Raw genomic sequence first — 22,026 nt, forward strand, 5'->3', positions numbered from 1 at the left:
AGGTGTGAATTAAAATATATATTCAGCAAAGCAACTTGGTTTTCCTTGTATCTTGAGCAAAGTGGATGGTGAGCAGAGCTGGGGCTCAGTTCCAGCCAGACTTTGGACATTTATCCTTCCCCCTGGCAAGAGCATCAAGTAGATCAGACCCCATCCCCTCCCAATCTGGCTCTTATCAGCCCTCTGATAAAGGCCTGTTGGAAAGAGGGAGCCAAACTGATAATACTGATAGCAATTCCAATATCCTAAATACATCCAGCAGTAAGTGGAATGAGAACTATTTACTTTTAATTACTTCTAATCAAATTTACTTAAATACATGTCCTAGACTGACTTTTGCCACTGACCTTCTCTCCTGTCTTAAAATGAATTGATCAAAATGCTGGTTTGATGTGCTGGATGTCAACTTGGAGGCTGAAAGACAAAAAAAAATATCAGCAAGTCTGGACACACACACTGGATGCTACTTTTCTTTTGTTTCACAGAGCAATAGGATCAATGAAAGAAAATTCTGCCTAAAAATGCACTTCCAGGGAGGAGAAGGCCCCACAAAACATACAAGCACAGGGGGTTGGAAGTTTAATACAGAAAATCTATTTGATATTTATTAAACTTAGTTTCTCCAGTTACAGTTTTGCATTGTACAAAGCATTTTAATGACACAGTAGTTAAAAAGATCTTTACAAATTGAAATGTGATACCCTTTTCTCCAAATATTTTAATTGCCATAAATTTGTTTAAAAATACACATTAAACGCATGTTTCAGACACTAAACTTTCTATAATCTCAATACCACAAAATACATAGAATATACTATACAGATGTGGAAAAAATCTAGTTAGTATATAATACTTTGCTCACCATTAACAGCTTTATTACGTGAAATGCACATACTGACTTAGAAATCCTAATTTTGAGCCCCAAAGTACCCTTTGAAATTTCAAATGTATTGCAACAAATAAAATCACAGTTTGTTTCTATTTTTTCTGGTTTTGGTTGAAGACAGATGCCCAAATCTTTTGATAGAAAACAAAATGTAACACATGGACTTGTCATGTACAAAGCATAAAACAGAGACATCCCATTAGTTACTAATAGTACCTTTCTGAAGGATTAATCAGGGCTTCATTTATAAGTGACAGGTTAAAAGTTACCTCCCCTCCCCAGCCCTCCCCCAAAAGAAAAACCCCTTCTTCACCAAATAATAATTTCAAATAAGATAAAGGATTTTTAATAAATATATAAGCACTTTATCCTCCATATACAAAATTTTTTTAAAACAATTTAAAAGGGGGACCAGATACAAATGTCAGGAACTGTGCTTGGAAAGTCATGCCTGGTCCTTGGAGTAGAGTTTGGGATGTGGAATGCCAAGGCAGCACCAGGAGCCGGTGCTGGGACAGGGCTGGGGACTGGGGCAGGCTGCCCTAGGAAGGGGCACACAGCCATCCATGGGGGACTCAGCTCCCAGCTGGAATGGAAGCAGGGGAGGCAAGGCCACACCAAGCCCAGCTCACACAGCCACAGGAACTCAGCTCCCAGCTGGAATGGAAGCAGGGGAAGCATGGCCACACCAAGCCCAGCTCACACAGCCACAGGAACTCAGCTCCCAGCTGGAATGGAAGCAGGGGAGGCAAGGCCACACCAAGCCCAGCTCACACAGCCACAGGAACTCAGCTCCCAGCTGGAATGGAAGCAGGGGAGGCAAGGCCACACCAAGCCCAGCTCACACAGCCACAGGAACTCAGCTCCCAGCTGGAATGGAAGCAGGGGAAGCATGGCCACACCAAGCCCAGCTCCCTGGGAGCTGCCACAGCAGCTGGAGCTGCTCCAGAGCAGCCAGGGCTGAGCCTGAGCTGCCCGGGAGAGCCCAGCCCTGGAGCCCTTCCCTCCCCAGGGGCACCACAGCCCCAAAGCTCAGACACAGCAGGATCCCACTGCCACCTCCTGCCCGGGAAGCCCCTCCTGGAACAGCTCTGGATCTGGGTGAGTTGGCAAGCAAAGCTCTGGCTCCTCTCTGTCCTTCAGGATGCCCAGCACTGACCTCACTGCTCGGAACAGGGGGTTTCCAGAACACTGACACAGCACAGGGAGAAGTTTCAACCCTGACCCAAGGATTTGTCGTGAAGGTAAGAATTTGGAAGTTTACTCCCCAATGGGTAATTCAAACTTGACTTGCTCAGGCCCTTGTGGATCTGCCTCAATGGAAACACTGCAGTGACAGCAAAGTTCTGTTCAGAAAATGACATTAAATACAGCAAAGGTAGTTTCTCTCTCTCTCCAGCAGTTTGCCTTTTGGGCAAACTCCACAATTCTCTGCCTACGGCTTTATTTTACTTGCCCCAGGCAAGTGCTACATCATTCCCATAAATTCTGACTCTGTGTGTGTTGGGGCCATTCATAAATACGTTTCAGGGCATTTTTTGTTACCACAGCAATCAAGCCTCAGCAATCTAAAGGAATATACATTGCACTCCTGGATAATATGCAATATTTATCACCAATAAGATGGTGACTCAGCACTCAATAAATAATATATCAATATAGTCAGTTGCACCATAATCTAAAAACAAGTATAACATATACTTTGGACAGACTGAGTCATATATATATACACATATATATTAAAAGACACATACAATACAAATTGCATACTGCCATCAAAGCCAAGGAGAGCCATCCGTCTGCTCTGCTTTATGGCTGAGATTCAAATCAAAACAAAACTCTTGGGCTGGTTTACTCTGGGGTCCTGAAGATTTGTTTGGAATTATAAATGGTTTGCACCTTTATCACCTGGAACCTGCAAGTCTGAGAGCAAAGTCAAACAGCACAGATAGCTGAGCAAGCCTAGTCTGATTGAGCCATTTTTAAGATTCACCAACTGGGGCCATGATCAGCAAGGGAATTAAAATTACAGCATTGATATGTATTCATCCATATTCCCTGTCCAGGGAATCATTTGGGAAGCCAGGATTGGGGAGTCCCTCCTTAGTCACTCCTGTGACCTGCACTCCCCCTGTGGTGCTGGAAGCTGCCCAGGACAGGGACAGAGCCCTCCTGCTTTGGCAGAGGGATGGAAGCCTAGGACTTAATTGCTTTTTTTTTGGCTATAAAAATCTGATCAAGTACAGAACTTTCCTCTTGGAAACAAGGGTCAATCCCAAATTAAGATATGCTTTTGGAATTATAAGGTTTGAACTGATCTGTTTGCATCAGCCCCAGCTGCACAAGGCATTTCCTATCCATCCCCAAGGCCCCTGCGGATCCCCCGCACGGACACAACGCCCGGGACAGCACTCCAGAGGATAGGCCACCATGGAGCTCACCCTTCAGCTGGGACACTTCCAACCAGCTCAGGTCCACATTTTGACATGATGCTAAAAAAGCCTTCTGGTTGTTTGAAGCCAATTTCTAAGATCCACTGCTCTAGGGATAAGCGATGCGTTTTCAAGGGGCCGATTTCGCGTGACACCAAAAGTTATTTGTGGGACTCTAGTTAAGGAAGAAAAAATTCCCCGAGATGACACCATTCCTGCTGACAGCAATGGTGACTGTGCACAAAGGAGCAAGCCAAGAACAGCCACGCTGGCTAGTGCAGCACTACACACAAACCCACCCACGAATGCAACTTCTACCAAGGGATTTCTCAGCGTCAGAGGTGTGCGAGGCACTTCAGAGGAGGAAAGGAAACACAGCTGACAGTGTCCCATGCCCACGGCGGGGAGTTTGAGGGTACAGAGTTCTGTCTCCAACAGCAAAGACTAACAGAAAGGTGACCTTGCACAGTGATTCCATAAAAAGGATGCTCCAACAGACCTGAAGAGTCGAGTCAGGGAGAGCCCCAGGTCTGTTCCCCGTTTATCAATCCGGATGTAGCAAAGCTTTTCTGGAAGTACAAAACACGCTGGGACGCAAAGGAAGCTCTACGAAGATGCAGCTACCTTGTAGTAGGTTACTAATTTGCAAAACTTCTAAACTCTTAAAGCCCATAGGACATACTGCAGTACTAAGGAGCGTAGAATTCTATTCCTTCTCTCGAGGTTGCCGTGATTTTGGCACTTAACTACACCTACACAAAAAATTTAGTGCAATAATTTTCCTGAACATGCACGTTCATATCTGGTACAGAATAAAGGGTTCAGTGGGAGAGAAAACAAAGCAGCATTCCACAATCTCACTCCAAAGGATTCAGAGTTGGACTCTGGGGAAGGAGACCACCACGATGAGTCAGTTTGTGTGACAGACACCGGGACTTTGAAAAAGGAAATGGAATTTTACCCAAGTACTGCAGAAGACCACTGCATACAGTATACCTGGTCCTGCTGTAAAACATCTTGTAAACAGTTCATAAAATCTTCATCTAAAAGTAAGGCATAAGGCACACCAGACATGTTGGGGGCACTAAGCAATACTGAAAGCAGTAGCATTTGAAACCTTTAACTCAGACAAGCACCTCACATGGAAAGGTACTTTGGTTTGCACTCGGAGAGGGGCCACCTGCAGCTCCACCACCCCTCCATGGCACCCAGCAGCCCCCTCAGGAGTGGACGTTACGTGACATGAACGGGACCTTCATTAGCACGGGGTAAAGCCAAGTTTGCCATCCATCCTGCACACAACAGTGCTTCCTGCAGGAGCAGCTCTGCTCCCACCCCACGCCGGCTGCTGCACGGCCAGCCTGTAGTGTCCATCACCCAGCAGACCCTAAGAGGACAAAATGGACCTAGAGTTCTACTAAAGATTCCTGGTTTCTCAGTCCATGGAAAAGATGCAAATGACCATTCTGGAAGGAACTGAGCTACTCTTGGGTTTGGAACCACAAAGTTCCCCAATTTCGTAACTGTCAAAAAGTGACAAGCATGGAAACAAAAGGTATTTGAAATGAAGAGATGCAAAAAAAGCACAAGATTGTCCTTTTCCAAAGCCTTTCCTGTTTGCATCGCACCCATCAAACTGAAGGTCATTCCTACACCGTTGCCTGGACGTTACATTAAATGCAATTACTGTAATGTTTTGTGATTGTTATAGTGTTAATCGATGGCTTGAAGCTGCCTGGGAAACAATCCAAGGCAGATTCAGCTAAATATTTTTCCATATAAATTTCTTTATAATTCATTTAAATGAAGTATCTCAATACGTAGAAGAATATCAGGAACTTTTCTATTTAGTACAAATTCTGCAATAATAAATCTGTAGTTGTCATTTATTAGTCGACTCATAGGCATTAGGCATGAGAAGTATGGTGTCCCTACTCGTTAGAACCTATCAACCCTAGTTGCTTTTACAGGCTCTACCACAAGACATTACAGAGTAACAAAGCTCACAAAGTACTTAAATAAAGTGTCTAGGTTTAATTTCTAAGTACTCAAAAGGGGAAATTTAGGGAAGAAGAAATAGCTAAAACCAGCCCCAAAGGGGGCTTTTCAAAATTAAAATTAAAAAAAATTAAAATAAATAGGATTTAAACTGACTATTCATGTATTGTGACTGGAATCCCAATGATCTATCCATGACAGATCAGCAAAACTACAACTTTGACGTAGCAAATTTTCAAATATTTAAATAACTTAAACCGGGAATACTGGAGAAGTCCATGAACCAGCTGATTTGGGGTTAAACACAAAACACAAATGAGGATGGGAGACATGGGAAAGCATTCCTTGCTCTTAGTGTCAACTAAGCAATGTGTTATGGCAGTCTTCCTTATTGACATGACACAGTGTTGTGGAGAGGAATCAGAGGCAGCTGCAGAGGGGCTGGGCTGGGCTCCTCACTTGGCGTCCAGGCGCAGCCAGTGCAGGCCCTGCCGCGTGTAACGCACCAGCTCCGTCATGATGCTCGTGTTAAACACCAGGGGCCCCATCACCTTGTCCAGTTCTGCAAAGAACTCTGCAACAGCACAAACACACGTTAAAGGAGCACGCTTGGTAACCACACCCAACCCCAGGTCCCAGCAGCCATGGCTGGGGTGGACAGAAAGGGAACGAGGAGAGAGAGGTGGGGGAGTGAGTGGGGAGTCAAGGAGAAAGGTCATTCCTAATCCCTGTCTCTGCTCTTCTGCACAAGACTGCTTGGAAACAACTGAACCATTGCCAAACTTCTTGGTCTTCCCCTAAAACTTATATTTCACTAGTTGAAAATAATTAAACTATGCCAAACTTCCTTAAGAAGTCTTTACTAAAGAATTTCAGAAAGGGAAATGCACCAAATTCCTCTTCCTATACTGAACATTTCACAGGAAACTGAACATTTCACTATACTGAACATTTCAAAGGAAACACAACAAAGATTTTTATGTCACAACTCCAACACTACCTTGACAACCACAACACCCAGCCTGGGGTATCCCTGCAACCCAAGGTGTCACTTTCCCCCTGATTTTGTAGAGGTTCAGCACCCAGGGTTCCATCACCAGAATCAAAGCCTGGCAGTGTTCCAGCCCCCCCTGGAGGTTTCCATCCCCCCAAGGCAGCCCCTACCTTTCTGTTCTCTCGAGAGCTGTTCTGCTTGTTCCCAGATTTCAGTGGCATAGAGGAAGTTGGAGGTGACCTGGACGTAGCTGGCAGCCATCTGATGGATGCGCTGCGGGATCGTCACCGAGGACCCGCTCCCTGAAGGGTTGGCTGCCCCGGAAGAGTAATTTCCTGAATTCCCTGGAGACAGCTTTGGAGAGACTGGAGATGGCATCCCAACAGGTTTGCTGCTCACCCAGAAGGGAAGATGGAAAGGCAGAAATGCACCAGCTTTAGACACACCATGCTCTGAGATGTCTCCTAAGATCCCTCTGCCACACTCAGGGTGTGGGATGGGAAAACACTCCCACTTTACACACCAAAAATCAGGATTTGCCCTACAACAAATGGAAATCTTGAGCTGGGAACTGCTGAGGATCCTCCAATAATTATTTATAGCTTACAAAACCTCATCACCAAACCTCAGCATCTCAGAATTCAATAGAATCTTAAATTCATTGTTTAAATGAACGTTAAAGAGTAAGAACAAAAAAATTACAGCTACCTGGTAACTCCACTGTCAGAATATTGCACTGCATATCATTACTGCAGATAACACAATGGAAATCTGAAGTGCCTCCACCCTTAAACTCATGGAATAATTTATCAAAGGTTCATTATTGGGTTTAAAAGAGCAGAAATAATTACTAAACTATGGAACAGAGAATCCTGCAAGTGCTGGTGACCTCTGGCCCTGCAGCACTAACAAAGCTCTTGTTTGGGGGAGAAGCATTAAATTAAACACCAAAACTCCCTGGGATAAATGGTTTGTGGGTTAGTGTCACACTGCTCCTTTTTTAGCTTGACAAACCCTGCAGAGCTGCAGCATCTCCCTCCACCATGATAATTGCACAAAAAATGGATCCAAATCCACACCCTTCAAATAACCACCCCAAAAGCTGCTCCCCAAGCCCCCTGGCACCCAGGAAATGGAGAAAACCTCCTTTAAGTTAAGAAATAGAAGTAACAGCTTTTACCACTCACCTTCCCATACCAGGGGATGGTGCTTGAGAATTATTGTAGCAATTCTGTGGGGAGGAAAAAGACACATTTCACCTGATTTGTACTTATACTTCACTAGTTACATTTTATCTCTGTGTTTAATTGGTTCTTTTAACCAAGTTCTTTTTTTGCAGTTGTACTTTGAAGTAATGTTCTCAATAATATCACAGTAAACTGTAATTTAGGGAAATACCCTTTTTTACTGATGGCCAAGACACAAATTAAGGGGTTATTTTAGCAAAACAAATAAGTATAAGTCCATTGCCCCTTAAGGGAACGTTTTAGTTTTTTCTGGCCCTTTAACAGGAAGAATCTGTTATCACTGGCAGTGAACAATTAAAGATATCCCAAATCTGAGAGATTTGCTGTGTCATGAGCCTGTTTCCTCTCAGCACTGAGAGCTGCAAGCCTCAGAATCAGCTGCACAGAAACTTAGATAAATTCACAGGGAATTTCCCTAAACCCAGCCAACATCCCACTGCAAACATTCCCTTCTCCTTGAAGCCTACTACATGTATTAAAGAAGATCAAATTAACAGAGTTGTCATGCCAGGACCAGCAGGGTCATGGCTGTTAAAGCTCTGCCCAGCTTTAATACACCTTCAAGTCCAGTTCTAAACAGGTGTTCACATGCAGCAGTCTGAAACTGAATTTGGGAACTTGAAGTGATGCAGAGCTTCCACACCATTAGGTTTTAATGTTCAGAAAATACAGATGCAATTACCTTCAGATGTTCAGTCAGAGTTTTGGAGTATTTCAATGCACTTTCCTTTTTCAGTTTGAAAAGCCTCAGGTACAGCAGAGCTTGGCACCGAAGGCTGCCCAAAGACAGGACAAATCAGTCACAATTCAAGTCAGGTTTATCTCAACTCAGTGAATTCCAAAAATCTAATAGCTGTGCTCTTGATGTTCTCTCTGCCAACTCAGCTCTCAAGTTGTAACTCAACCAGAAAATCCACAACCACCTTGAAATTCTGAAGGGAATCCAGAACTGGAACAGCTCCGTGTGCCTCGAGCTGGAACTGAACTCTCAGTGCTGCTGCTGGGTTTGGGAGGCAGCACCCAGCTCAGGCAAGGGGTTCATTCACTGCTCACCTGGGCCAGCACAGCCCCTGCCAGGGCCTGCCCTCTGCTCTCCCCTGAACCTCTGGTCCTCCACACCTCCTGCAGCCACTCCCTGAGCCTCAGGGCTCCTGCCAGCCCCCAGAGCCAGTCCAGGTGTGATTTATCCCTGGCTCAGAGCTCAGGAGGCACCTCCTGCTCTCACCCTGCAATGAGGCAAAGCCTTGGCCCTTGCTGGCAGCGTCCCCATCTACAGCCATCAGACACAGATGAATGTTTGTGCACAGCCAAGTGGAAATCTCCAGTGTTTGGCTCAGGAACACCCCAGAGCTCAGTGCAAAGCAGCATTTTGTGTAGGTTACAGATGTGGAGAGCAGGAGGGCACTGCAGGAAGTCCCAGCACACTCACCAAAGCACTGCCAGCCTTTTGTCTGCAGCCGTCGCATCCGGGGCCAAGTAATTCTTCAGTTTCATAGTGTACCTGCAGAGGAAGGCAGCAAATCAGCCCCAAAACAAAACCCACCTTCAGTTATCATTCACAAAACACTCATGTTCTCATCAATTTCCAGTTTCAGCTGTCCCCACTGTTTTAGGAACATCTTTCAGCCCCAGATAAAGCCCTGACTCAGCAGTAACCAGAATAATTCTGCTCCTTGTGGGTCACTCACTGTAGAGGGACTTGAAGCCTCAGCAGGAATCACCTCCCCCTTCCTGGAAATGCTTTAAACCCCAACAACTGGAAAGAACTGGTCACTGCTCCAGTGTTACTGGGAATGACAACAGATCTCAAAAACTGGGGGCAAAACCTCTGATCCCCAGAGCTCCCCCCAGCCACCTGGCCCTGCAGGAGCTCTGCAAAGCTTACTTGATTAATTCCACAGTTTCTGAATACATAGGGAACGGGGACTTGGATTCCTGAGCATTTTTCTCCAATGCATTCCCACACTCGATGAAGGACACGACAGCATCCAGGTAGAACACGGCCTTCTCGAACCTGTCCGACTGCAGAGGGAGAACAGCTCAGCCACCAGAGCAGCCAGGGAGTGCCAGCCCAGGGGCAGGAGCACGGCAGAGGCAGCAAAGCAGCCCCAGGATGGGGGCACACACTGGGGGGGCACTGCAGAGCCACTCACCAAAGCGTCTGCATTGTGTTTCAGCTTCTTTGCTTCCTGCAAATAGTGATCAGCTGAGTAAGTCCTGCAAGAGAGGACACGGACTGAGGGACTGGAGCCACCCATGGCACTGCCTGTTCTAGCTGCAGCTCACTGCCACATTTCAGGGCTTGCTCTGCCCTAACTCCAGCTACAGTACACTAAAACTGTTTGAAGGATTCTGTCAAATTAGCTGACTACTATGATAAAATTGCTAAAAGTAGTTTCAAGTTAGTTCTGTAGTTTCAGGTAATTCCAACAATATTGCAAGCAAGTACTTAAGCAGAAAGTTATTTTACATTTGGTGCAAACATAATTTCATTTGTAAAGTGAATTTAAAGAAGTGCTTTCAGAGCAAGATGACACCTGAAACCTCAAGCCCAAATGAAACCTCAAGTCTGCACAAGATGGTGAAAAATTTGTTTTACTTTCTTTTCAAGGTGTTTTTTTTTTTGACAAAGAGCTTGTGTGCAACATCTTCTGCAGAGCAAAATGCCAGCTCTGCCCCATGGGAGCTGCCTGTGCTCCAGATCCAGAGCCCCCCAGAGGGAAAGGGAATTTTCTCTCCTTACCTATCATCAAAAACAAGCTTTGCTCTCCTCGACTTCACACTTTCCGTGGCCTGAGCAGAGGCAGGAGGGCAGCTGGAGGAATTGTTCAGGATCTTTTCCTGGAAGGGAAATCCATGCCATGATTACAAGAAGAGCATTTGTTGTATAAATTCCCCCCTGGCTTCCCCATTCCATCCAGGAAGGACAGGCTGCAGGAGCTCTGGGAATAGCTCAGCTCCCAGGATGCTCCCACAGGGCTGGGCTGGGGCTCCTGCAGAGGGGAGGGTGCAGCCAAAGCTTTCCAGATACACCAGGGTCAGGAAATCCCTCCCTCCATCTCACCTGTCACTGTTTCTAAATCCTGCTTTTCTACTCTAACAGAGATGAGGAGGATTTGGAGGATTTCTATCAACAATACTCTCTCTGAATGCCTTTGCCTTGAAAAACTCACACAGGAGTAATTACTTCCTTTGAGGAAGACATGAGTAAGCACACCTGAGTATAAAACAACAAACATATCACAAATTAACAGCTGGCTGGGGGACCTTCATAGTTTTAAATTTCATCACATCTGTCTTTCCAACCTCAATCTCTTACAAACCATTTTCTGCACCATCTCCATAACAATGTTTTCTCCCCTCCAGCCATGGAGAGCTCTGTAAATTGCTGAGCTGGAGTTGAAATAATCTTTCTACAATTTCATAAAATGAGAGCCAGAGCTTCCCATGCCAGCAGTGAGCATGGACTGAGCTCCTGCTGTCCTCTGAAACCAGGACAAGCTCTGTATCTGCTCTGAGGAGACCAGAGCAGCCCCACAGTTCCAGTTCCAGCTTTCCAGTGATGTTCTTGTTAACCACCTAAACAATGACCAGGCAGCACCAGTCACAGGGTGACTGAACCCATTCCTCTACTAGCACAGGAGTCTGGCAGGATAAGCATTCATGCTCCATGATCTCTCCAAGGTGTCTTCTCATTCATGGCTTTCCAAGGCACTTGAGCTCTCTGACAGGAAACAATGCACATCCCACAGCAATGATGTTTAAACTGAACTGGAAATGGTTGTTTAGATCAAACTAAACAAAACCCAGGAGGCAGGGTCAGAACCAGCCCTTTACCTTGGCTTCCTTGGCACTGCTGGACCCCTTCCCCTCTGTCTTCTTCTGCTTGGAAGAGGAGCTGCTCTTGCTGCCACTGCTGCCCTCCTTGCCTGGGTTGCTGCTGGATTTTAGGGATGAGGACTGACTGACTGTTCTCTTCCTGGAGCTGTGTTCCTGCTTGGAATCCTTCTGCAGGGCTGGGGCAGCAGGGGAGGGCAGCAAATCCTTCTCTTTAACAGCACTTGGCTTTGAAGACCTGGAAAAGAAGAACAAATTCAGGGTTTGGGTTTCTTCCTTAACAAAAACAAAAACAAAACCACCAACAAACAAACAAAACAAAACAAAACAAACAAAAACAATGCACAAAAGTCTGATTTATAAATCTCTAACTAAACACCTTTTTTCCCCCCAAGATTTTTACTGTCAGTCCCAGCTTTGGAGAAAAGCAGATTTATAATCCTCTCAGTGAGTAGGTTTCTCCAAAGCCAGATTGAACTTGTTTTCACCATTTTATTTGTTCTGACCTGAAAGCACAGGCAAAGCCAGACAAGTTTGAACCATAAAACTCCACCCCTGCACCAGTTCTGTCCAAAAACCAGCCCAAATCCCAGCAGTGGGAGCCAGTGCCAGCGCCAGGCTGTCTGTGCACACCAGCCAGCCAACAGCTCCAGGGAAAGATGCTCCAGATAAAGCCCTGGAACCCAGGGAATGGGAAACTTCCCCAGCACAGCCTTTCAGGACACTCTCACTTGGCTGCTGAGGAATGCTGCTGGCTATTCCTGCCCTCCCACCATCAATATTTTTACACATTATTTCTGGAAAAATCATATTTAATTTAATTAAATGTCCTTTAGAGTACTCCACTGGCAGTCAGACAAACAACAGAAAAAAATCAAATATCAGGTAAAAACCAAACTATCCTTTCGTTCTGCAGCTGTTTCCTAACAAACAGTAAGACACTGTTTCATTCAGAAGGGGCAAACAAAAGTCATAGCATCCAAACTGCTGCAGCTTCTCCCACCTCTGTAATTTGGCAATTGCTCACTGGACAGGAATATTTTCCATGACACAATTATAGCAGTTTTCATTGCCTGAACTGAAACAGAAGTTTCAAAATGCAGTGGAAAAAAACTTCATCTCTCCTGTGGATTAATACTGGCCAAGAAATCAAATAAATAAAGGCAAAACAGGTGCTGCAAAAAGCATGGGGAATCCAGAATTAACATATTAAACAATGGGACTGATCTGCTCATTCTGTACTACCTTGCTTTGGGATCACACCTTTCTTGCCCTGACAAACCAAGGGGATGGGAGGTAAATCCATGGATCCAAAGCTCAATGCCATCAGCTTCCCAAAGAAAGCCAGCTCAGGAGTTTATTCCCAGTTTAAAACTTACTAAACAGAGAATTACCAGATGGGTTAATTGAAAAGCACAGATTTTGGTTTCTAGACCAAACCCAAGTCCCACTGTGTATCAGAGAAAACCAGGAAGGAAATATTCCCTTCACAGGAGGGGTCACCTCATTTTGTTAAGGAGCACAATTGTCCTTGGCCAATGTTTTTGGGGATGGAAATTCATTTCCACCAATTGCTTGTAGAAGCTCTGAAGTAAATTTGTTTCAAGGGTAAGAAAAAATGAAATTTTAGCAATTATTTGAGGAAAACTTGGGGTGGGAGTGAGAAGAGGAGGGGGAAGATGAGCACCATTCTCTCCACAGGCACCCTGACCCTCAGAGCAGGAAGAGCAGAGATACTCACTCCCTGCTGCTGGAATTCTTGTGTCCTGAGGGAGCTTTTTCTTCCAGTTTCGTTTTCTTGCTTTCACTGGCTCTGTTTTCATCCTCGTTCTGAGCAAAGCAAATGAGAAAAACATCCAGCAAAGATTCACATTTACACATCACTGAGAGTGGAGTATTTCACCCAGAGACAGCACTGAGCAGGTGTTTCACAGTTATTACAGACCCCAAAGCCACAGCCCATCCTCATCCTTACAAATCCTTACCAGACCCTGATATTGGAACAGAATGAAAATCCCAGGCTGGCTGCTAAATTACAACCTGATAAAAGCAGCAACAGCCAAGTTGTTCATTTCAGCAGAGATAAATTACAGCCATGAAGTCTCAGGAAAATCTGCCAAAGGCTCTGGCAAGATCAGGAGACAGATTTGATGTTATGGGGTCTAAAGAGGTGTCTGAGGAATGCCAGGAAAAGGTAAAAATCTAATCAGTCCTTTAAAGTCAGCTCAGAGATGCTGAAGACTAAGTATTGATATCAATTTAATCCTCAGGTCACAGGGTCCTGAAGGTAAATTTCTAAGATATCCTCACTGAGCACTGGAGGGATCAATCCAGTGAGTAAGAGGGAAATGGGGCCTCACAGAATAAATCATCTGGTAGCAAACCCCAGTTTTGTTACTGATGCTGCAGCAAGAAAACCCAGGAAATTAGGAAATCAAGTGGTGGCACTTGGGTTTGGAGCACTAACTTAAACTGCAGGGTGGGGAAAGGGGTTGTGTCCTTGCCTCACCCAGGTTTCCATCCTCTCAGGAAGCAGCAGAGCAACCTGAGGCTTCACAGCATTTACCCACCACTGTTTCCTGGGATAAAGCCTGAGGCTAACTGGTCTCACCAAAGCTTTGTGGTTTGGGTGTGAGAGCACAGATCTTTAATGCTGTAAAATTCCAAATGTGTGCTTAAAGGCAAAACTGGCCAAAGAGAGAGAAGTCAGGGAATTCAGACCCACTGGAATGTGTGAGTGCATTCCCAGGAACATCAGGAGTTATACAGCAACACCTGCAGAAGTAATTGTTCACTGTAGTGGGCAGAGTTATTCCCTTTTTACAAAAGCAGCTCATTTCTCATGCCAGAGAAAACAGGAGCCTCAGTGAGGAACAGAACAGGATAAATCTGTTTGCAGTTACACGTCAGGGCTCCTGCACACACTGACTTCAGCCAGGGATCCAGTTCACTTTGGTTGCCCAGTAGGAAACTGGTGTAACTGGGATGATCCATCTCCTCAAGTGACTCTGGAATGATCTGCCACAATCCTGGGGTTGCAGATGTCAACAAACTCTCCAACCCCTGTCAGATCCCTTGGACATGGTAAAATGGAGTTTTCAGAGGGACATCCAGAGCAGCACAGGGATTTCTGAATCCCTGCCCCAGGGCCTCATGGCCCTACACTCCTGGAAACCAGACTCCCTGGATCACTGAGCCCAGCTGACAGCCCCAGCTTTGCCCTTTATACAGGGTCCCTGTGCTGAGCTTTCAAAAAGCAGTTTAAAATTACACCAGCATTGACTTCTCACATTCCCCCCTCCAAGAGTATCCCTTCTGTTCAGCTCCCTCACTGACTCCTGCCATGGCACTGCCCCCCAGCCATTCTTACTTCTAGCTGAAAAGATGAAATGCTTTTGGGAAATAGTCAGTGTTCTTATGGAGAGATGATCCTGCTCCCAGGAAAGCAGCACCTGAGATGTTTGCTGCTGCTGCTGCCATGCCCCAGGCCCAGTCCTGCCCCATCCCTTATCCTGGCAGTGGGCATTTCCATGGCTCGGGGAGCTGATCCAGCTGAAAACTGACTTTTGGGGTTTTTTCCCAGGTGGATTTCCCATTGGCTCAGCTGCCTGAGCTGGCCTGCAGAGCACCAGGGGCTGGTTCCAGGGAGGCAGCAGAGGGCTGGATGCAGAGCTCAGAGGCACAGGATCCCCCTGAGCTCTGGCTACAGGGCTGACACTCCCACAGGTGTTTCTGCAAGAAAATCCCAACAGTCTCCTGGACCAGCACAGGGATGATCCAGGGGATCTACACATGGCAGCAAAGCCACTCCTGCCCAGCTCAGTCCCTGCCCTGAGCTGTCACCTGCACTCTGGGTTACCCAAGGCTCTGAGAGGACAGGGAGCTGTCCCCAGAGGGCTCACCAGGGCTCACCTGTTTGTGTTTCCTCTTGCCTTTGGTGGAGCTCTTGTCCGAGGGCACTTTCTGGGCCTCGCGGGCGTGCTTCTCCGGGGCGCTCTTCTTCTCTGCCTTGGCTGCCTCGGGGTCCTTGTAAGGCTTCCCTGGTATCCTGGATAAGAGGCTCAGGTCAATCTTCACAATGAGTGGGTACCTTTCATCAGGATCACTCAGTGGGGACAGAAGCTCTTTCTCTTCCATAGGAGAGAACATTCTTTGCCGGAAAAAGCTGTCATCCTCCTCCATGGAAGATTTAACAGGAGTCCTATTGCTCTCAGAGTATTTGGGTGTTTGTGAGGAAGGAGGCAGACTCTCATTTTCATCTGAATCAGAGGATGAGGTATCTGTTTCGATGAATTCCCTGGATTTCTGGGCAGATTTGCTCGAAGCCTTGTATTTCTTTTTCTCTGTTGTAGGTCGAGGGGAAGACTTGGGCTCCTTCTTTATATTGGGTTTCCTGGAGCCTTTGGTGGCTGCCTTGTGCCTGTTTGAAGGGATGTTTGTTGCCATGTCTACTGGGGTTTCGCTTTCTATTTTAAGACCTCCTCTGGGCTCTTCCACAGATGTCTTTTCTGCTTTCTTGGGCTGTTTTTTCCCTACAGTCCTCCTCTGAGTCGAGCTGTCGCTCTGGGCAGGTGATTTCTGCCTCCCACGACTGCTCTCCGAGCCCTTCTGGGTGGGTTTGGAATCTCTCCCTGGTGTAGAAGAAATGGAGTCCTTGGATCCACCTTGATCAGTGTACCCACTCCCTGTACCCTGATCCCGTCCCTCTTTCTTGTAGCCTTGGGAAGAAGGGATATTGCTGTCCACGGAAGAAGCTGGTGACACTTTATGGGAATTAACTTTGTTCAACCAGTTATCCAGCTGCCACTTGTTTGTGGGTGGTGGCTCTGGCTAAAAACAAAGTAAAAAACAGAGTTAGATAAAATATTTCCCATTTCTTCCTTCTTTTCCACGTGGCAGCTGTATCAGGCTGCACACTAAAGCATGAGGTACACCCAAAACCTGATAAATGAATAAAATGATAAATAAATGAAATACAGACCCAAATAAAACAATTTTTCCCTTTGTCTGTTACGAACAGGCAAAATGTGATGCCATGGTTTTTTAGGGTTCTGATACCATATCTAATTCTGCTCTTCAACAGACAACTGGTGGTAAAAACCACTTCAAATCAAACATCAGATATGGGCTTATCTAGAGAACTGTCTCATGCAGCACAGGAACTGCAGCAGAACAGCAGGGCCTGACAGCAAGCCCATGTTGGTGTTTTGTCTTTAGCAGGGAGAGTTTAGTGAACTTTGGTGCTGCTGAATGGCAGGGCTGGAGGCAGCTGCTGGAGGCCAGGCCCTGGCTGCCCTACCTCGGGGGATGCACTCTGGGAGGGCTCGTTGGCCTCGCTGTCACTGGAGCTGCTCTCGCTCTCCGAGTCGGAGCCGGAGCTGCTCTCGGAGCCGCTGTGGCTGCTCGAGTCATCCCTGGAGTTGTCTGCTCCTTCACTGTTGTGCTGGGAAGGCTCAGAATTACTGCAACAGAGAGGAGGGAAACCAAGCATTACCCGAGGCACAGGTACATCCTTCCAACCCTTTCATTAGAAGTAACAAAATGGAACATTTCATCAACCTTTGAGAAAAAAAATCAGCCTTAGTGAGCGAGGTTCAGCCTGGAAACAACGAGCCTTTGACCTTCCCAAAGTGGTCAGTCTCATTTGCAGGAAATATTTAATATTATATTTATCACCATTTAATCACTGATTAAATTCTCATCACTTTTGCTTTAGTACAAGCCAAAGGACAAAGATGAATTTTGGAAACAAGACCAAGCCAGGAATGCTGACTGAGCTGAACTTCCCCACGGTGCTGCAATCCCCCAGGAATTCCATTCCTACCTTCCAGGTGTGCTCCTTGGCACGGTCTTATCACAGTCCTGCAATTAAAAAAAAGAGCATGAAGCTTCTAGAAGCTATTTTAGGCTGGTATATACAATTAAGTTGCAAAACATTGGTTTAGAGCCTTTCGTTTTTAAGAAATTCATTATTTGCAGTAGTTTAAATTTATCTGCATTCTCCTTATACAGTAAGAGAAGCAGCATTATTTTCTCCAAGTTTTCAGCACAAATCTCTATATTCTGACTCCATTTGTGAGAGTTCTCATTTCCACCACTAATTTAATATCCTGGTTCCACCTTTCTGAATCAGCATTTCACAATGATTTCCCTGAGATACCCAGGGTTAAGTGGAGTTCACCAACTCCAAGTTTTCCACTTGAAGAAAATCAAGTACCAGAACTTAGAAGAAACCCCAGAGCAGTGGGGGTTACTGGGCAGCACAGACATGTATTTTATTTTTATTGAATATGTTAAGTGCCAGTCTGGCAGAGGCTGCACAAAGTTAATCCTGGAAAGAGTAAAAAAGAGACTTTTTGATAAATATAAAGGTGATCTGTACTCCCAGGGACTCCTTGTCACCCCAAACATCCCAGGGCACCAATGCACCCAGATCTTCACGCCACGGGCTCTGTAGGGATGGCAGAACACAAAGGGGTTTATCTCTAATTAAGGAGCCATGATACAAAGTGCACTATGGTAATTTGATGTTCAGAGAAGGCCCACGTGAAATCAGTTGATAAGAACTTCTAGATAAAAGCAAACCGTTTCCACAAAACCCCACATTCCCATTTGTTGGCACAAAGTTTTCCTCAAGATTACTTTTAGGAATGCCTGAGGTTTGTCTAAAACCATTCCAGGAGATTTCAGTTCCTGCTAAGCTGCCCAGGTTGCTGCTGGGCCACTGCTCCCTGCCCAGGCTGGATGAGGGCAGTGCTTTTTGGGAAGCCCTCTGAGGAACATACCTGCTCTCCATCGCTGTCTTCACTACTGCTGAGTTTTAAGTCATCTTTCAACATACTAAGGGGAAAAGGAGAAAGTGAGACAAGTTTTTCCAAGTACTTTAATTACTTCCAAAGCATTCTGCTGGATTTGAGCACGGCACTGTTTATCCTGCAGAGGCTGCGTGGGTGAGAGCCACCAGACAGCACTCACTCATCTCATGGTTAAGAATGGTGAGTTGAGTCATTCTCAGAGAAGAATGAGGATTCAGGTACTTTGGCTCCTGAGCCCATTCTGTTAAACTTAGAAAGGAAATCTGACACAATTTACTGGAGTGGGAGGAGGTAACTTGTGTTATGTGCAACTTCTTCCACACAATGGGCAAGGATTGTTTGAGATGGAGGAAAGCAAGGCAGCCCCAGTGGCTGCTTCCTGTCCCGTGGCAGCAGTGCAACTGTCCTAAGCCTTCATTAATTCCTGTACCCAAAGCCATAATTACTGCTGCTAGTCACACACACACAGCTCCACACACTGAGAATGCATGAGCACAATGAAAACACACAGCAGGGCCTTTGTGATTAGTGGAAACATTCGATTATAAACAGAAAACATCTTACTCTGTCTGGTTCGATTCACATCTGTGGAGGGAAAATGAGAAAGAATTAAAAGTCTGACTCTCCCGAGTTTCCCAGTGAGCTGCTCTGCTGATCTGAACAGCAACCCAACCTCTAGGAGCTCACTCCTGAACTACTGCTCATTGCTACCATTTTACAAATGATGCATTTATCTCCTTTTCAAGGGTTTTCTTTACCAGAACATAATCAGTTAAAAATATATATTTTAAGTTGTTTTGTCACAGCAAACTGGTAAATATTTATTGTTATGGGCAGATTTATTTGGAAACCATCTTTTAACTGCATATCACTGACATTTAAGTCTGAGAAAGGTTGAGTACAACCATGCAGAACATTCCAGTTGCCTCTGAGTTTTTCTGTGTTGCTGGGTCTGTGTTCAAAACATTTGTTTGGATCATTAAAGGGAGAGCAGAACAAACCTCACAAGATCCCAGACCCAGTTTTCTGTCTCCTCCAATCCAAAACTTTTCCTCATCCTCAATTTGTGCAACCTCCAGCTGCCAGCTCTGTTAGGTCCCATCCCATGCTGATGCCCTTTCTGATTCCCAAGCCAATTCCAAAGTCCAAACTCCTGCTCCTCTCCTGGCAGCTGACAGGAAAGCAAAGGAGCAGAAAGGCAGCTCAGGGTATTTTTTGCTCACTCCAGTGAGCAATATTTGGTTTATTGTCCCAAAGAACCTTTCCCTGCCAGCCAAGGAGAGGGATGCTGGAGTGTCACTCCCATTCCACCACACACCTTTTCCTACATCTCTTAAAACACAACTTTTATTTGTGAAGCGTTTTCTCAGCAGGCACTTACGATTTGGATTGATGACCATTGGAGGTTTTGGATGAGGGATTGTATCGTTCTAGGAGGAGAAAAGAAGAAAAGCACAGCTGAAAACTCAGGCACAGCAGAAGAAGCCCCCCAAAGGTGCCACAAGGATGGACAAAGCAAGGCCATGTGAGGGGACAGGAGGGAGCAGCACCAGGGGACAGCAGGTACCACCGCCCCCAGGCTGAGGCAGGGAGGATGCAGAGGCAAAACACCAAATACAGCAAAAGATTTAACCAAGAAAACAGAGAAAATCATTTAAATCATTGCGGTGTGAACCAATACACAAGAATTTGTTATTAATGGTGTGGAAAATTGTTCTGCTCCTAGCAAGATGAAATTCTTGCCTTACACATGCAGGATCTGGGACACAGATCCACCTGCTGAGCTCTGACTGCTCCAGCATCCCCACACAGCTTCTGATGGATCAGAACCCCCACACCCCAAAATCCAGCTCACACACTAATTCTGACAGCAGGAATACATAAATAAGTTCCCTTCCCTTTTCTTTTGTTCTGGTAAATAAATAACTGGGTGCAGCTCAACAAAAACAAGAACTGAGGCTGTTAAAAGCTCCTCAGAAAATCCAAGCAGGCACAGGAGCCTGGCTCTGTGTTTAATTAACCTTGGCTCTTCTTTTCCACACCTAAAGATCAGCTGCTCCCATAACGTGAGCCTATGGTTTAGCATCATGGAATTAAGCTTGAATTTGTTTCCTTAATTCCCCACTGTATCAGGTGTTCAGATTAAGCTGCTTGTGAATATCTAAGAATAAACCATTCTTCTTTTACTATTTAAGCTGTTTAATCACTTCAAAAGGGAGTGAAAGGACTTTTGGAAGTTAACAGCACTAATTTAATTCAATTTTACCTGATATTTACTGAGTGTCGTGTTCTTTTCAATAACCAAAATAATGACAGTTTAAAGAAATAAAAGCTATTTTTTTCCAAAGTCTAAAAGTGCAAGAAACTCAAGGACAATAGCATGTGATTAAAGTTCTTGACCAGTTCTCTCTCTTGACTTTAAAATGTCAATAAATGGTGAAACTGCCATATGCTTTTTCTACTGAAATAAAAGCAAAAGTACTCTTCTGGTTTCTAATATGCCCCTAAGCAGGGAGTTGGGTTTTTTAAGGTGTTTTGGTTTAGTACTCAGTTATTTTCAAATCAACCATAGAGGCATTTTGTAAAGAATTGGATCAAATAAAATCTGTTTATCTTCTCCCTCGAACACACCACCCTTCCACTCAGTGATAACCTCCAAGATCTGAACAAGAAATGCAAAAGAAAATCAAGCAACTGTTTAACAGCTTCAAACTTGAGAAAGCAGAGAAAATCTGAAGTCAGCCTCCATCCTGAGAGCAGTCTGGAAAACCTCATTTCCTAAAAGCCCTGACATCTTGGGAGATGCTGAGAGCAGAGAGACAACAAAAACATTCAACACATTCCAGGAAGTTTCATGTACTCACTCTGTTCTCCAGTGCCAAAACTGGACTGCTGAGACTCCTGGGGGAATAAAACATCACAAGTGGGTTTTTTCCAGTGGGAATTCAAGGTACTAAAACCAGGCTGTAAGGAAGAGATTCTTTCTACCTAATGGTTGACACTTAATCTCTGGAAAAGGGGAAAAAACAACAACAAGCAAAAAAAAAGAGGGAATCTTTCTCTGGGCCCTAGGGCACCCCAGGTGAGACCTTGACACTCCTCTTCCCCAGCCACTTCCTGCTGTTCCCAAGGGCACATCAGGGCTGAGCCTCCCAAATCCCTGTGACTTCCCTAAATCCCCTCCTCCCGTGTTTAGGATGGAGAGGAACTGTTCAGGATGTTTGTTTATGCTCCTGATTCACACACAAACTTTGCTGCTCTTTGAAGTGCTTTCCTTCCAACCCTTTCCTCCTCATTTTCCTTCTCCAGGCACACACAGCAATTGGAACAAAATATCTCCACAAAAAATATTCCTCAGCCACAAAGGAGCCTTAGGGACAAGGTGAGGCTGCAAATGGGACCAGCTCTGCACACTCTGCCCCAAGGGCTCCAGGTGGGTCCCTGGCAGGCCCAGCCTGGGTGGGCAGCACAGCACTCCAGCCCAGAACTGCCAGATCTGCTAGAAAAGCCAATAAAATGGTATTTTAGAGTCACAGGATGGGCTGGAAGGGACCTCAAAGCCCATCCAGTGCCACCCCTGCCATGGCAGGGACACTTCCACTGTCCCAGGTGCTCCCAGCCCTGTCCAGCCTGGCCTTGGGCACTGCCAGGGATCAGGGGCAGCCCCAGCTGCTCTGGGCACCTGTGCCAGGGCCTCCCACCCTGCCAGGGAACAATTCCTCATTCCCAATATCCTATAACACCAGCCAGGAAAGAGGAAGCCTTGCAGATTTCAGCATTTTTATCATCCTCAGTATTCCCATTTCAGCAACTCCAA

The 22,026-nt window shown here is 45.6% G+C and overlaps 1 protein-coding gene across 2 annotated transcripts in view; it reads right to left on the minus strand.

Moving 5' to 3' along the window:
• The window catches only part of AFF4 (ALF transcription elongation factor 4), a 48,467-nt gene that overhangs the window by 1,357 nt on the left and 25,084 nt on the right, over positions 1-22,026 (minus strand). The window contains exons 5-21 of one of the 2 annotated variants that reach the window (XM_050979857.1): positions 21,074-21,110; positions 19,591-19,639; positions 18,774-18,794; positions 18,180-18,234; positions 17,219-17,256; positions 16,694-16,856; positions 15,307-16,224; positions 13,136-13,224; positions 11,395-11,632; positions 10,301-10,398; positions 9,711-9,774; positions 9,443-9,579; positions 8,987-9,058; positions 8,240-8,333; positions 7,498-7,541; positions 6,481-6,701; positions 348-5,890 (exon numbers count right to left, since the gene is read on the minus strand). In XM_050979857.1, the coding sequence (XP_050835814.1) occupies positions 5,772-5,890; positions 6,481-6,701; positions 7,498-7,541; positions 8,240-8,333; positions 8,987-9,058; positions 9,443-9,579; positions 9,711-9,774; positions 10,301-10,398; positions 11,395-11,632; positions 13,136-13,224; positions 15,307-16,224; positions 16,694-16,856; positions 17,219-17,256; positions 18,180-18,234; positions 18,774-18,794; positions 19,591-19,639; positions 21,074-21,110 (2,457 nt within the window). In that variant the 3' untranslated portion in view covers positions 348-5,771. Of the gene's footprint in view, positions 1-347; positions 5,891-6,480; positions 6,702-7,497; positions 7,542-8,239; positions 8,334-8,986; positions 9,059-9,442; positions 9,580-9,710; positions 9,775-10,300; positions 10,399-11,394; positions 11,633-13,135; positions 13,225-15,306; positions 16,225-16,693; positions 16,857-17,218; positions 17,257-18,179; positions 18,235-18,773; positions 18,795-19,590; positions 19,640-21,073; positions 21,111-22,026 lie in introns of those variants that run through there. The other variant, XM_030229368.2, reaches the window with a different exon arrangement.

The sequence above is a fragment of the Serinus canaria genome, chromosome 13 (assembly GCF_022539315.1).
Source record: "Serinus canaria isolate serCan28SL12 chromosome 13, serCan2020, whole genome shotgun sequence".
In the NCBI taxonomy this organism is placed as follows: Eukaryota; Metazoa; Chordata; class Aves; order Passeriformes; family Fringillidae; genus Serinus; species Serinus canaria.